Raw genomic sequence first — 15,739 nt, forward strand, 5'->3', positions numbered from 1 at the left:
TGTTTCGTTTTTCTCCCCCCTCTTCTCCTATCTGCTTGCCGTTTCCTGCCGACCTTTTGCTCGTTCTGGTTCTTCCATGGACTTCTTCTATTTTGACGCCCGGGTGCTTGAGGAGGCATACTCATGCACCCGTAGAACTGCAGTACCCGACGTCGAGAGCGAGGGGAACCTTTTATTGTCAATCCCCACTTCGTCACTGAACCCGATCTCGACGGACTGTCGGTTTCTTAAGGTGGCGTTTGTGGGGCGTATACTCACGACGCACCCCTAGGAGGCCCCGACAAGATCGGCGATAGCTTCTTGTTGGGTGTCCTGCCTCTAATTGTGGCTCCATGGTGGGTGTGGGGGCACATTCGTGAGTGAATTTTTCTTTTCGTCACGATGAAAACCCCTGTTTCGGCTGCTTCTAGCTTCCCTTCTCAGGCTCGTGGGGTGGGCGACCAAGCCCCCGAGTCGGTCCGTATTGGAAGACCGGGCTCTGTAGCCTCCGCTGCATTGGGCCCCGACCTTGCTCCTCCTTTGGCCTCTCTGACTCCTTCCCCTGGCTCCCTTCCCTCCTCTGTGGTTGGGTCGAGCCCCAAGCCCCCAGTGGTGACTACCTCGTCCCCTGGCGCGGCTCCTTCTCTAGTTGTAACTACTGCGCCTTTTAACCCCTCTCTCTCTGGGGGTTCTCACCGCCGTCCTCGTCACGGCCGCCCTCGCTCGATTCCTTCCAGTTCTGCTACCTATCAAGCCTTGTTTGGTCCCGCTTCGTGGGCCAAATATTTTGATCTCCTCCCTCTTGATTCTGCGCCTCCTGACGATTTCTCCCTTCATCGACATCTCATTGATTCCGTGGATGCCTCCATTACTTTCAACCCCACTCGTCTCGGTACACGTGTCGTTGCTGCTCCTTCTCAGGATGCTGCTTCCCGCTTGGCTGCCTTGTCCTGCCTTGGCGAGACCCCCGTTCGGGTCTCGAAAAACGCTCAGTTGAATGCCAGTGTTGGCACTATTTTGCTCCCGCCCCATGTTGCAACCGGTGTTCGGGACCTGCGCGACTGCCACGACGATATTCGACATATCCTCGCTGCCCAGGGCCATTCTATTCTCCAGGTGGACACGTTTACTCGTCCCCCTCGTGGTAGTCGCCGTCAACCCCTCCGGGTTGTGAAGATTACCTTTGATGGTAGGACCCTTCCACCCTCTGTCATTCTTGCTGGTGCCAGGTGCTCTGTCCAGGAGTACATTCCTTCTCCTCGGCTCTGCAACAAGTGCTGGAGGTTTGGGCATGGTGCCCTCCGCTGCTCCGGGACTGTCTGTCTCTGTCCTTTGTGTGGTGGCGAAGGTCACTCTAAGTCGGAGTGCACTTCTCCCCAGGCTCGTTGCCTCAACTGCGGTGAGGCCCATCCTACCTTCTCCCGTGCGTGTGTCCATTACAAGCTTGAGGCAGCCGTCCTCAACCTGAAGCACCGGGAGCGTTTATCTTTTCCTGAGGCGAGGCGCCAGGTTCGCCGGCTCCCGCCTTATGCTAATATCTCTTATGCTCGCGTGTTGCGCTCTTCCTCTCCTCGTCCTTCCCGCCTTCCTCAGACTCACAACCGTTTCCGGGCCTTGGACCCTGATGCGCCCACTGCCCCCTCCTCTGTTCCTTCGGGTTCTCTCCCGAAGGATCCTCCTCCTGGTCCTCTGTCTGGGGTTCCCCTTCCTTCTACCCGGTCTGTCGTGTCTTCTTCCTCGTCCCCCTCCGGTCCTCCTTCCCATCCTCTTCCTCCATCTATCAGCTCTCCCCACCGCCTGTCGGTGCGGGCAGATGTCCATCGCTCTCCTACCGGCCGTCGTGTGTGCTCTCGTTCGGCTTCTCCGGTTGAGACACTGGAATCCGTTGCCCGGTACGTAGTTGCTGGGACACCGGTCTCTTTAAGTCAGAAGCGTAAGCCTGGCTCCTCTCCTTCCTCTTCCCCGGCGGGTAAGAAGGCTTCGCTTTCTTCCTCAGCTCCTCCTTCTGGCTCTGTTGCTCCTTCCCCTCCCGTTTCAGTGCTTGCGCCCCCTGTTCCTGCTATGGAGGTTTCTTTGGACCCTGCTTCCCTTTCGGTTGCTGCTCTTGCTGGGGTGCGCTCCCCTCTTTCTACTCCCCCTCCTCCTGCTGCTGTCCTTGACGGATCCTCTCCGTTGTCTCCTCCTCTTCCTCCTCCTCCTCCTCCTCCTCCGGACCCTGCCCGCCCGCCTCTGATCTGTTCTCCCGTTTCCTTCCCTCCGTCTTTGCTCAGTTTACCCATGCCCCCTAACCCTGACTTTGCTGACCCTGATCCCGACCCTGATATTCTTTAACGTGCTCTGTTGCTCTTTCGCCTTTGTTTCTTCCTTGTTCTCTGTTTTTGTCCTTTCTCTTCTCGTCGTTGTCCATTCTTCAATGGAACGTTCGAGGTTATTACGCCAATTTCCTCGAACTCCAACTTCTGGTTTCGCGGTTTTCGCCCCTTTGTGTCTGTCTCCAGGAGCCAATGCTTGGTGCTCGTCCTGGTCGTTTTCGTGGCTATTCCTTTCTCTCCCCCCCCCCCAGCCATTGCTGGGGCTTCTAATTCTTCTGCTCTCTTGATTCGGGCTGATGTTCCCTTTGTTCCTTTACTTTTTCCTTCGCCTCTCCATTGTTCTGTTGCTCCTATCTTTGTGGGGAAATGGTACACAGTTTGTTCCATTTATCTCCCCCCGAGTGTCCCGCTCTCTCTTCCTGATTTGAAACACCTCCTAGACTCCTTGCCGGAGCCTGTGCTCCTGCTGGGTGACTTCAATTGTCGTCATTCTCTTTGGGGTGACGTTCTGACGAATACCCGGGGTCGCCTCCTTGAGCCGTTTCTCCTCTCTTCTTCCCTGTCTCTTCTGAATTCTGGTGAGCCCACTCATTTGGACTCTCGAACTCGCACCCTTTCTTGTCTTGATCTTTCTCTCTGCTCTTCTTCTCTTTACTTAGATTTCACGTGGCAGGTTCTTGATGACCTCCATGGAAGTGATCATTTCCCCATCCTTGTTTCCTTTTTCTCTTTTCGCCCTTCCCTCTCTTTCCCTAGGTGGCAGTTTGCTAAGGCGGACTGGACCCTATTTTCCCTCAGTGCTACTCTCTCTGACCTCTCCCTTCTGCCCCTCTCTCGCGCTCTCCTCCTTTTTCATGACACTGTCTTCGACGCTGCCCTCCGCTCTATTCCTCGCTCTTCCTCTCGGGGTCCACGGAAGTGCGTTCCCTGGTGGAATGCGGACTGTGCTCGGGCTGTCCGCTGTAAGCGTGCAGCCTGGAAGAAGCACCGCCGTAGGCAGACGACCGATTCTTTTCTTTTCTTTCGGAAAGCAAGTGCGGTGGCCCGTAGGGCCATCCGTACGGCTAAACGTGAATGTTGGGCATCTTATGTCTCGACAATTACGTCCGAAACCCCTCTGGCCCAGATCTGGAAGCGTATCCGCAAGATAGCGGGTAAGTTCGTTCCCGATGTTTCACCGTTCCTTCACCTCCATGATACTCTTGTGGCGGACCCGTTGCAGGTCGCTTCCGAACTGGGTTCCCACTTTTCTTCTGTTAGCTCTGGTCTTCATCTTCCCCAATCTTTCCTTCTTCGTAAACCTGTCCTTGAGTCTCGTCCTTTAGATTTCTGCACTCATCTTCAGCTTCCCTATAATGATCCCTTCTCTCTCTCTGAACTTCGTTCTGCCCTGGCCCTCTGCGGTTCTACGGCGGCGGGCTCCGATGGTATTCATTATGAGATGCTTCGCCATCTCCCTCCGAGCACGTCTCAGTATTTACTGAGTCTGTATAATCGGATCTGGGAGTCGTCGTCAGTCCCTGAGGACTGGCTCGATGCCGTTGTCCTCCCTGTTCGCAAACCGGGGTCTCTGGGTACTTCCCCTAAGGACTTTCGCCCTATTGCTCTCACAAGTTGTGTCTGCAAACTCTTTGAACGTATGGTTAACGTTCGTCTGATGTGGTTCCTGGAACACCATCACCTCCTCTCCCCTTCTCAATTTGGTTTCCGCAAGTGCCGCAGCACGACAGATGTCCTGGTGAACTTGGAGGTCTATATTCGTACTGCTTTTGCTGCGAAGACCTCCGTTGTTGCCGTCCTTTTTGACCTAGAAAAGGCTTACGACACCACTTGGCGTTATCATATCCTATCTCAACTTCATTCTTTTGGCCTTCGTGGTCATCTCCCTCTCTTTCTCCGCAGCTTCCTCTCTCGTCGTTCCTTTCGGGTGCGCCTTGGTACCGCTCTGTCTCCCTCTTTTCAGCAATACGAAGGTGTGCCCCAGGGTAGTGTTCTGAGCACTACTCTTTTTCTGGTTGCCCTCAATGGTCTTCTTTCCTCTCTTCCTTCTGGTGTCTTCTCCGCTCTCTATGTCGATGATCTTACCCTTTGTTGTCAGGGTGATGATTCGCCTCTCCTTCAACGCCGGCTTCAACTTGCAATTGATGCCGTGTCGTCTTGGGCCACAGGTCATGGCTTCAAGTTCTCTACTTCTAAGACTTGTGCCATGACTTTTACGCGGAAACGGGTTGTTCTTCGTCCCTCTTTGTCACTTTATGGTCATCCCCTTGAATACAAAGATTCCGCGAAGCTTTTGGGGTTATTCCTTGACACTCGTTTGTCTTGGTCTCCCCATATCTCTTACCTCCGTGTTGAGTGCTCTAAGGCCCTTACCCTCCTTCGGGTCTTGTCCCATACTTCTTGGGGGGCAGATAGGCGCACTCTCCTTGCTTTACATTCCTCTCTCGTCCTGTCTAAGCTCGATTATGGTTGCCCTGCTTACTCGTCTGCTTCTCCTTCTACTCTTCGCCGTCTTGATGCTTTGCACCATACTGGGTTGTGCCTCAGTTCTGGTGCCTTTCGTTCGACTCCCGTCCTTAGCTTGTATGTTGACACTGGCTTCCTGTCTCTCCAGGACCGCCGTGATCGCTACTGTCTTCGCTATCTTGCGCGGTCCTTGCAAGATCCTTCCTCTCGCCTCTGTCGTGCTTTAACTTTTACCCCTCCTGCGGTTCCTGTTCCTCTTCACCACCTCCCTCTTTCTGTCCGGTTATCTCGCCTACAGGATTCTCTTTCCGTTCGTATTTCTGGTGTTTCTCCTCGTGTTGTTCCTTCTTTGCCCCCGTGGAGGGTCCCTCTTCCGCGGTTTTGTACATCCTTGACTCGTATCACTAAAGCTTTTACCCCTCCTACGGTTCTAAAACGCCTTTTCCTTGAGCACTTTTCTTCTCACTCCCGCTCCGTTTCTGTCTTCACCGATGGGTCTAAGTCAGCGGACGGTGTTGGCTACTCTGTTGTTTTTCCTGATCGCACTTATATGTGTCGCTTGCCTCCGGAGACTAGCATCTTTACAGCGGAACTTTATGCTATTCTCTATGCTCTTCGTCTCCTGCTTTCTCGTTGTCAGTCTTCCTTTGTGGTTGTTGTTTACTCTCGTAGTGCCCTCATGGCTCTCGGGTGCTTTAATCCAGTTCATCCAGTAGTTGTCGAGATCCAGCATTGGCTGTTTCTCGTTCACAGTAAATTTAAGTCGGTTGAGTTTTGTTGGGTTCCCAGCCATATTGGCGTGTCTTTAAATGAGCGTGCGGATGCTGCCGCTAAGGAAGCTGTCCGCTCTTGTCCCATCTCTCGTAAAGGCATTCCGTATTCCGACTTTTACCCGGTTATCCATTCCTCAGTCCTTACCCGTTGGCAGGCTTCTTGGTTGTCTGTTACTGGTAACAAGCTACGTACTCTTAAATGTTGTGTTTCCTCGTGGCCGTCCTCCTTCCACCGTAACCGGCGGTGGGAAACAGCTCTGGCGAGGTTGCGTATTGGCCATACTCGCTTAACCCATGGTCACTTGATGGAGCGCCGCCCTGCTCCTTATTGTCCTAGTTGCGTTGTCCCTCTTACGGTCGTGCATGTCCTTCTTGAATGTCCTGACTTCCAGGACGAGCGTGTGTCTTGCTTTCCGACCGCCCCTCACGGTCACCTGTCCCTCGATAGAATTCTTGGTGACTCGGATACTTTTGATATCGTTCGCCTTATGCGTTTTTTGTTCTCGTATTGGCATCCTCGGTGATATTTAGCGCCCTCTGATTATTTTGCGTATTTGATGGTGCTACATAGCCTTCCCGGTTTGGTGCCTTCTTTTGATAATTACTTACTTACTTAACCTTGGCATTCACACCATCATGCTTCTGGGTGCCCTTTGTCTGCCAGTGGTGACAAGTGCCCATGCAAAAGGTCTTGTTCCCTGACAATGGACGAGGAGCACAGTGGAGAGCATGCAATTCCTTAATCACTATATAGAGAAATCATTTGCTCTGACACCCAAAATTGCTGCAAAACTGACTCCTTCATAATGATTCTTGGCAAGATTGAAATGTCAGAAAACATTGTTCTATTGGAGCACCCATTAACCAAATACCCTAGATGGCAGCCCTACTGATGAGATAAAGGGAGGTGGACACCTTCCATTTTGTATGGTTCCATGCAAAATGGAATCACAACCTGGTTGAATAGTATCTATAGGTGGTGGTTATCAATTTCTCTTTTGAAGAATGAGAGAGAGAGAGGCTAGTTATGTCCCTGATGTTTAGAAGGAGAGTTGCAAACCTCTTGGGTGCCTTGATATTGATAGAATAAACTTTCAGCATACCTATTGCACTTTTCCTTTTCACCAGGACTATTCTACACTTCCTGCCATGCCTCCTGGTCTCACATGGATTGCAAATTTGGAACTAGTCTCTCTTTAACCCTTAAATGGCGCATGGTTATACTCCATTTGACACCCACAGGCGCATACAAGAAAAAAAAAAAAAAAAATTTTCTTCCTAACCTGTTAATTTGTGTTCACTGATCATGGGAAAAATAATAAAAAAATCGTAAGTGGCACATATTGCCCGGTATAGGGCGGGGAAGTCTGGCAAAAAACAGGCGCTGACTCAGCGTGCGTCCCAGGCGGTCTGTTGCTCGCCAGCTGTCAGGCCGGAGTTGCCACAAAGAGATAATTACCTAATTATTTCAATGTCTCTGATTGATTTTTCGTAGTTTTTTTGCTGTAATATTATTCAATAGTGTGAAGTGTGATATATTTATATAATAAAATGAGTGAATCATCGCTGTACTCAAAAATATGGTGTGCATATTGTTCATTCAATTATGTTCATCAAACAGTGAACAAATACTTTGTCGGTTATTACACTATTTACACAGGTTATATATAAGTATCTGCATGTTTTGTTCACCATAACGAACCACTAAGTTGCTATTATGAGTCAAAAAAGTAATGAGGAGTGACCGAGTGACCGCCAGCCACTCCTGCCCTCCACTCACCCACATTCTCCTCCCACAATACTGTTGTTGCTTTTATTCACTATATACAGACGCTATATATAAGTAACTACATTCGTGTTCACCATAACGAACCACTAAGTTGGTATGCTGAGTGGCAGTGGCAGTGACAGGTAGTGGCAGCCCGCCACTGGCTGCCACTCCCTCCCTCCCTCACCTCACCTGACTTGCCACCATTCTCCACCCACCATACTGTTTTTGCTTTTATATACAGACGTTATATATATAAGTATTTACATGTTTTGTTCACCATAACTGTACATCTCAGCTTGTATGGTGAGTAAAGGCACAAAGACGTAGGACCTCACAGAGTCAGCTGATGGCTGCCGCCCTCAAGGCCAGACACACTAATATTTCCCCAACAATACTGTTTGTGGTGTTATTACGCTATATACACACATTATATATAAATATCTACCTGTTTTATTCACCATACTTGTACAAGTAAACTGGTATGGTGCCCAAAGACCATAGTGGTCATCAGTAAACAACATGGTAAGTCCTGCAGACGACGCTCCTCCCTCACCAAAATGGCGGCTCCCAACCTCCTACTCTCGCTGTTATCTCACACTATACACACGTTATATATAAGTATCTACATTTGTGTTCACCATAGCGAACCACTAAGCTGGTATGGTGAGTGCAGTCAATAAAAGGTGGCCACACACAGTCAGAAGACAACGCCACCACCCTCCCTCCCACAGCATTACTCCTCCCTCCATGGAGCACAGCGCTAAATATCACCACAATCCTGCTGTTATCAGAACCCTGGTCAGTTTTATCACAGTCAGGGGTCTTCTGTAATAATATCATCGCTACATAATAGCATGAACAAGTATATTATGGCATTTTTAGGCGATGCTGTGGTCACAAGCTGAACAGCAGTACTGTGAGCTCATGCTGCGTGCGTCAGGCTTGGTAGCTGACTCAATACTGAGGCCCCTAACACCCGGGAGTTTTGCCCACGATTTTTTTTTTAAATGGCGTCTGTTTACAAGAGCTCTGATGAAGGTGTGGTGAACTCCGTGTATCCGCGGGCCGTTTAAATCTTGCGTAGTACTCCAAAGCATCACATGATGCGATGCGCAATTTACTGCAAGTTGGTCAAAGCATCATATGATGCGATGCGCAATTGAAGGGTTAAGGTGCCAAGGTCATGGGAGTTCAAAATTATTCTACTGAATGAAACTTTAATGGTTATATGTACTGCATAAGACCTCCAAAAGGTCCAAATTTCAGGTATATAACCCAAAAGGAAGGAAAGAGAAAAAATATATATGCAAATATATTAAACAAAAAAATGTAAAATCTTATAAAATTTATATTTCACCATAGCATTTTTAGTGTACTGAACTATCACAATAGCCCTTTCTTTATCTTAATAAAAGTTGACTCAGTCTGCAATATATATGTAGTTTGCCCCCAAAAAATATTTACATGTAAAACCCCCCCTTTCCCCCCCTTCCAATGAATAATTATGAATTATGAACACTGAAACTAATTCAAATAATAAAAAACAAAACAATTGACAGAATTGTAGAGCTAGAAACTGTGTGTATAATATGTAGGATTCAAGAGAATCTGTTAAAAACTGCACCCGCCACTTGAAGTTTTAGGCGCTAAAAATACATTTCGAGATGAGAGGGGGGAGAACATGGCATTGCTTACGACGTCAGCCTTTTGCTGGGTTGTAAACATTGTTACGAGGCGTAGTGGACTGTGTCGGTATCTGAGATGAGGATCACACAATGACCACTGCCGCGGGTATTTGTCCCACACACTTGGGTGCCACTGATCGCCCTGGGAGCATTTCGGTCAAACCACAGGTGGAACCGCTACTTGCGATTTGGCCTTGTACCCACGGAAGAGTGAAGGAAGACTCGGTACTAAACACAAGACGTTACATCTGCAGCCACAGCACTTCCCACGAGTCTTGCCTACCATAACACAGGGTCACAGGTCACCTGTCGCACACCTGTGTCACTCGACTACTTATAAGGTCGCCAGCTGGGTTTGAAACTCTGCATCCCAGCAATGCAGCTCTGGCTAAACTGTGTCGCCAGACAATAGTATGTTACCACAATCAGTGTTATTCAGTGTTACCAGCCTAGGGTATGTTTCCATGAACATCAGTGTTAATCATGGTTACCAGTTACTGGGATATTTCCAATAATAATAATAATAATAATAATAATAATAATAATGATAGTGTGATGTATATAGTATCACTCATAGAATGCTCAAAGAGAGATGGAGGGCACACTTAAACACATTAGTAAAAATGACATAGTTTTCTATACTAAGATCTACATTAAACATGTAAACGAAACAGGCATAAAAACATATATATAGGAATAAATGAACTGCAGAGCATTGGCAGTTCTCCTCTCGCCACCTCTGACAACTCGGACAGCTGGGCAAATTTAAAGGGGGTACTCGGACCCTCTCTAGGGGGAAGGGGGGGTTGGCAGCTCTGTCGACGTAGTCCTCTCGTCCACCAACACTGCCACACACGTTTCTACGCTGTCTTCTCCAGGTAGTAGAAAATACTGACTGACCTACAGCCTACTCTAATACTGGTACTTATATAATGAAAAATACACTAATATAAATATATAAACTGAGCCTATCTAGCCCAGTCAACACGGGGCAAAGGGAAGGAAATAATGATCTACCTTAAAACATTCCTGTCCACTGATGCCTGTCTACCAATGGCAGAAGGTACACGGTTCCCAGGTCGTTCCTCGGCGTTCCGGTTGCGTGTCACAGGTAAAAGTGTAAGTGTAAGTTGCGTGTTGCGAAGTGTAAGTTCCGGTTGCGTGTCACAGGTAAAGACACAAGACGTTGATGGTAGTCCAGGTTTACCTGAGGGACGAATTCAAGCACCTCAGTGCATGTTTGTTTGCCCCTGCCCTTCAGTGGGATGTTGGCATGGTTCAACTTTGTGCCGGTTCCCTCCCTTTTGGCTGCACTGGTGGCTGAGGACTTGCGCATTCGTGGCCTGCTGGCTTTGGTCTTGTGGTTTTTTCCCTCCTGGAGCTGTCTTTGGATTGGCTTCAGGAGGATGAGGAAGCGCTGGGGGCCGTTCCTGGATCTGGTGCCTTGGTCTTGGCGGCGTGTGCGTCGTCTGTGCTGCTGAAGCTGTTGCGCAAATCCTGTAGGATTCAGTGTTGCAGTTTTTCGCTTCGCGTCTCGTGTGACAGCAGGTGGTGATCGCTTCCTTGTTGGAATCTGCTTGGGCCTTGGCTCTTTCAGTTTTCACCCCCTTATTATCCCTTGCTGTTTGCGGAGTCTGCGGTTGGGCAGTTTCTGCAGGCAGCCTCTTCTAGTTGTCGTATGATGTCGGACTTTTTGGTTCTTCGGGGATCCTGGGGGGGGGGAAGGGTTCCTCCCGGAAAGGTCGTGCCTGGGCTCGGATTTCTCTCGTCGTGGTAGGCCGCTGGTGCCAGTTTCTGGGCCTGGCGCCGTCTTTGGACCCAACTTCGTTGGGTCCAAAGGACCCAGTGATGGACCCAACTTCGTTGGGTCCATCACTGTGCCGGCACAGTGATCGCTCTGAGCGTAAGTCAGGTTCTCGCAATGGGCGTAGGCCCTTTCGCTGTTCACTCCATTGACGGGGCGATGGGAGGGGAGGCTCACTGTTCACTCATGCCCAATCTCATGATTCGTGGGCTTTTCGGGTAATTTCCGATGGCCTGCGATGGTGTTAGGTGGCTCCCTTCTCCTTCGGAGGGTTTGGGGCTGGCGTGGCAGGTTTCTTCTCCTGCACTCTGTCGGGTCATCTCAGAGTGGATACGCTGAGGCGTGGTCGAAATGACGATGTCCCTCAGGTGGGTTTCCCATCTGTTCCCAGTCCTGAAACAGGACTGTGAGCACCTGTGGTTCATTCTGGACTTGTCCTGTCTGAACCCCTGGGTTTTTTGTCCCTCTTTTCGGATGACTACTGTCCCCTGTCTGTCTTCTGTTGGAACTGGGTGCTTGTATAGCATTTCTGGACCTCAGGGACATGTATTGGTATGTCTCGATTCATCCGGGGTTCAGAGATTGACTCGGGTTTGTTGTGGGGCGTCTCGGTTACCGCTTTCGTTATCTCCCATTCGGGTTGAACCTGGCACCTCGCCTGTTCACATGCCTTACCGGGTCATGGTAGCCCGTCTGCATCTTTTAGGTCTTCGGGTGCTGGCCTATCTCGACGACTGGCTGGTCTAGGCTCCCAGCCAGTCCGTGTGTCTGATCGCGAGGGATTTGGTTCTTTCCCAGGTCGCCGGGTTTGGATTCCTGCTGAACTGGCGGAAGTCCCATCTGGTTGCCTCTCAGGTTCGAATTTGACTGGGTCTTGTGTGGGACTCTTGGTTTGCATCCTTCTCTCTCCCTCCGGAGTCTCTGCTTCGTCTGCGCTCCCGCCTTTGCTTGTTTCTGGGGGGTGCTCCCGGGTCACTCGGCGGTTGCTTGAGGGTTTGTGCAAGAGCCTGAACATTGCCGTGATGGTCTACCTGGTGGGTTGGGTTGGGTATGGCTGTTCTGGTTTCTTCGGGGACATCCCTTCTGCCTCTCTTGCGACCGCTGGATTTGGCCTCCGGGGCCTTACATCGGCTGCTACGTCGTCGGCTTCCTCTTCGGGTTTTTTGGGGTTCAGTGCCTTGGCGCCTACCCGAGCCCTCGCTCGATGTGTTCACGGATGCGTAGTCTCTGGGCTGGGGACCAGTGCTCACCGGGCCAGCCAGGGGCGGTGGAGTCCGTCCTTCTGTAAACCCACAGCACGGTGCGGGAGTTCATAGCAGTGTGGATGTTGCTTCGGAGGGTTCGGGTTGCTCGCGAATCTACGATCAGGCTCCATTCAGACTGCTCTCCGGTGGTTCATTGCCTGGACCGATGGGGGTTCAATGTGGGTCCTTGGCTCTTTGGGGCTGGTCGCTTCAGGTGACTTCTGCTGAGTTCTCAGGGTTTGACTCCTGGCTGTTCACGTTTGGGGGGTGTCCAACGTCCTGGCAGATGGCCTGTCTCGGTTCATTCCCCTATCCTCGGAATGGACGGTCGACCCCAACTCATTCAGTTGACTCTGCCGGACGTACGGGCTCCCGGAGGTGGACCTCTTCACATCGGCGTGGTGGAGGCATCTCCCGGTATATGTGGCGCCTGCATCACTGTGCGCACATTTTGATTTGTATGCTATACCTATGAGTACCCTGAGGTGCTCTGTGCACCACCGATCTAGCACCTCCAGGTGCTATGCGCAGTGCAGTGCAGTGGTTAACTCTTCACCACTGTTCACCCAGCAGTAATTGGACTCCTGGTTGTTAACAGATTGGCCAGTTTGTGTTTCAAGGAAAACTAGTGGGTGAGGCTTTCCGTGATATATGTGAAGGAAAAGCGCCCAGCCTGCTAACAGGTGTCAGAAGTAGTCTGCTTCTGTACCCATCTGTGTAAAAAAAAAAAAAAGATGAATTTATTTATTGGATAAGAATGGTTGAATTTGACTTCATAAATAACATTGTCAAGATCATCATTGTGGGAAAAAAAATATTTATCATATCCATTTTTTTTGGTTTAGGCCTGCTCAGCTAACAACAGTTGGAAAGAGAGCTGCTCTTTGGATTCAAGAACTGCTGATGGATGAAAGAGCCATGTCTCGGGCACGGGATGACCTACGCTTCCGAGGGGTCAAGGGCACAACTGGCACTCAAGCATCATTTCTGCAATTATTTGAAGGTAACTTTATTGCACATAGTATGTACTGTCTGGGGTGGGGGGGGGGATGGCCCTTAGGTGGTTCCCTAAAGTTGTGTTGCAGAGATAACTTTGCCTTACTAAGTTGCATCAATCATAAATGGCCTGTGGCCTACTGGAGACCACAGCCAGAACCTGTGAAAGCAATAAAATGTAGATATGACAATAAAAACAATTGCATGGTTCATGAAAATGACACTTAAACAGCCAGTAGATACCGCAGAAGATTCACTCAAAAGGAAATGTTTCACTTGAAACTGGGTATGAAACACACCCTAGTGTGCAGAGCTGCCAACAGGTGGCATCCATGAGCTTCAAACTTCAAAGCCAGCAACTGCTCAGTCCTGTTGCTGATGCCAGATATTCCATATCTGATCTTCCCAAATTGCCTCATAATGGCAAGTACTACTACTTTAAGATAAGTGATGGTCATCTTTTGAATTCTGTCCTGCAGGGGGGCCATTTTGCTAGTACTGTAACCCCTTGATTATCCGGGATTCAAACATCCGGAAAACGCCCTTATACGGCCAAAATCGTGAACGGATAAAGTTATCTCAATATCCGGCCAAAATGTCCATGGGAGCCGGATAAAAGCCGGTTTGGCCGGTTAAAAATCTGAGCCGGTGGGCCTTACCGTATTAATCCCATACAGCTGTGGCTCAAGGCCATGGTGTTGGAGGGGGTAGGGTGGGTGGGTGGTGTCGGGAGAGAGGGGAGCGTTGGGAGGGACCACCTGGGGGATTACGGTCAGGAAGGGAATTGGTCAAGGAGGGAGGAAGGGAGTTGGTCAGGGAGGGAGGGAGGGAGTTGGTCAGGGAGGGAGGGAGGGAGGGAGTTGGTCAGGGAGGGAGGGAGGGAGGGAGTTGGTCAGGGAGGAAGGGAGTTGGTCAGGGAGGGAAGGAGGGAGTTGGTCAGGGAGGAAGGGAGTTGGTCAGGGAGGGAGGAAGGGAGTTGGTCAGGGAGGGAGGAAGGGAGTTGGTCAGGGAGGGAGGAAGGGAGTTGGTCAGGGAGGGAGGAAGGGAGTTGGTCAGGGAGGGAGGAAGGGAGTTGGTCAGGGAGGGAGGAAGGGAGTTGGTCAGGAAGGGAGGAAGAGAGTTGGTCACGGAAGGAGGAAAAACTATTGTGGTGTGTATGTGACTCACTTAAGCCTAACGAAGGAAGGTGGCGTTGGCGGTGTTGCAAGAATTATATTGTTTTTTTATTGCTATGGAGAGATAGTTACAAATATTAATTAAATAACACTATAATAGATGAACAGTACAGTACAGTATTTGGTTTGCTATTTATTCATTTAAATATTTACAATAAAATAAAATGGGATTTAAAAGAACGCATATGTTTAGTCATCGTACAGCGTGTCAACATCCACGTGTCTGTCGACACATGTGGAGGGGAGACGGGAAGGCTGGCGTGATGTGGGGGAGGGGGGTTGACCAGGCAGGAGATCACACGTGTCATCTGTCTCTGTTCCAGCTCACCCACCTGTTTACCCACTTGCCTGCACACCCACTTACCCACCTGTTCACCCACCCACCTGTTTACTCACCTGCCTGCACACCCTCTTACCCACCTACCAATCCATCCACCCACCTGTTCTCCCACCTACCTGCACACCCACCTGCCTACTTAACCCACCCACCCACCCACCTGTTTACCCACATGCCTGCACGCCCACTTACCCATCTGTCTATTCACCCACCTGCCTGCTTGCCCACCCACCTGCCTGCTCACCCACCCACCTATTCACCCACCTGCCTGCTCACCCACCCACCTATTCACCCACCTGCCTGCTCACCCACCTGCCTGCTCACCCACCCACCTATTCACCCACCTGCCTGCTCACCCACCCACCTATTCACCCACCTGCCTGCTCACCCACCCACCTATTCACCCACCTGCCTGCTCACCCACCCACCTATTCACCCACCTGCCTGCTCACCCACCCACCTATTCACCCACCTGCCTGCCTGCTCACCCACCCACCTATTCACCCACCTGCCTGCTCACCCACCCACCTACCTATTCACCCACCTGCCTGCTCACCCACCCACCTATTCACCCACCTGCCTGCTCACCCACTTGCCTGCTCGAACCTGTTCACCCACCAAGCCCATCTACCTGCCATCCACTCATCCAAAACCCACCTGCCTGCCCACCCACTTTCCCTGCCCACCTACCAGCTAGGCAGCTAACCACCCATGTACCAGCCCCACACACTAATTAGTGTGTCAATTCAAATCATGCGTGTGGTATAAAAATTGTCGGAAATGGTCCCTTTTGGACTCAGAGGTGAAAAAGTACTATTATCCGGAACATGTGATAATCCGGCTGGGGGTCCTTCCCATATAGTCCGGATAGTCGAGTGGAGACAGTACAGTGTGGCCTCGATTTACGATAGTAATTCGTTCCCAGCGATGTATCATAAGTCAAAATATCGTAAGTCGAAGTGATTTTTCTCATAAGAAATAAAGGGAATCGAATTAATCCGTTCCCCACCCTCCAAAATATTAACTTACAAATACATTTTATACTGAATAAAATTTTTTTCTCTAACTACAATACAATACACATGTTTATCTTACCTTTACGGAGGACCCTTGATGGCGTATGGAAGATGGTGATGAGGGGGCGAGGAGGAGAAGTGTTATTGTTTGGAAAGAGAGTCCCCTTCCATTATAACATCA

At 50.2% G+C, this 15,739-nt stretch overlaps 1 protein-coding gene across 1 annotated transcript in view; it reads left to right on the top strand.

Moving 5' to 3' along the window:
* Adsl (adenylosuccinate lyase) overlaps positions 1-15,739 on the top strand; it is a 134,340-nt gene that overhangs the window by 20,984 nt on the left and 97,617 nt on the right. The window contains exon 4 of the mRNA XM_045739091.2: positions 12,880-13,037. Coding sequence (XP_045595047.2) covers positions 12,880-13,037 — 158 coding nt within the window. The remainder of the gene's footprint in view (positions 1-12,879; positions 13,038-15,739) is intronic.

This window comes from Procambarus clarkii, chromosome 36 (genome assembly GCF_040958095.1).
Source record: "Procambarus clarkii isolate CNS0578487 chromosome 36, FALCON_Pclarkii_2.0, whole genome shotgun sequence".
Lineage (NCBI taxonomy): Eukaryota > Metazoa > Arthropoda > Malacostraca > Decapoda > Cambaridae > Procambarus > Procambarus clarkii.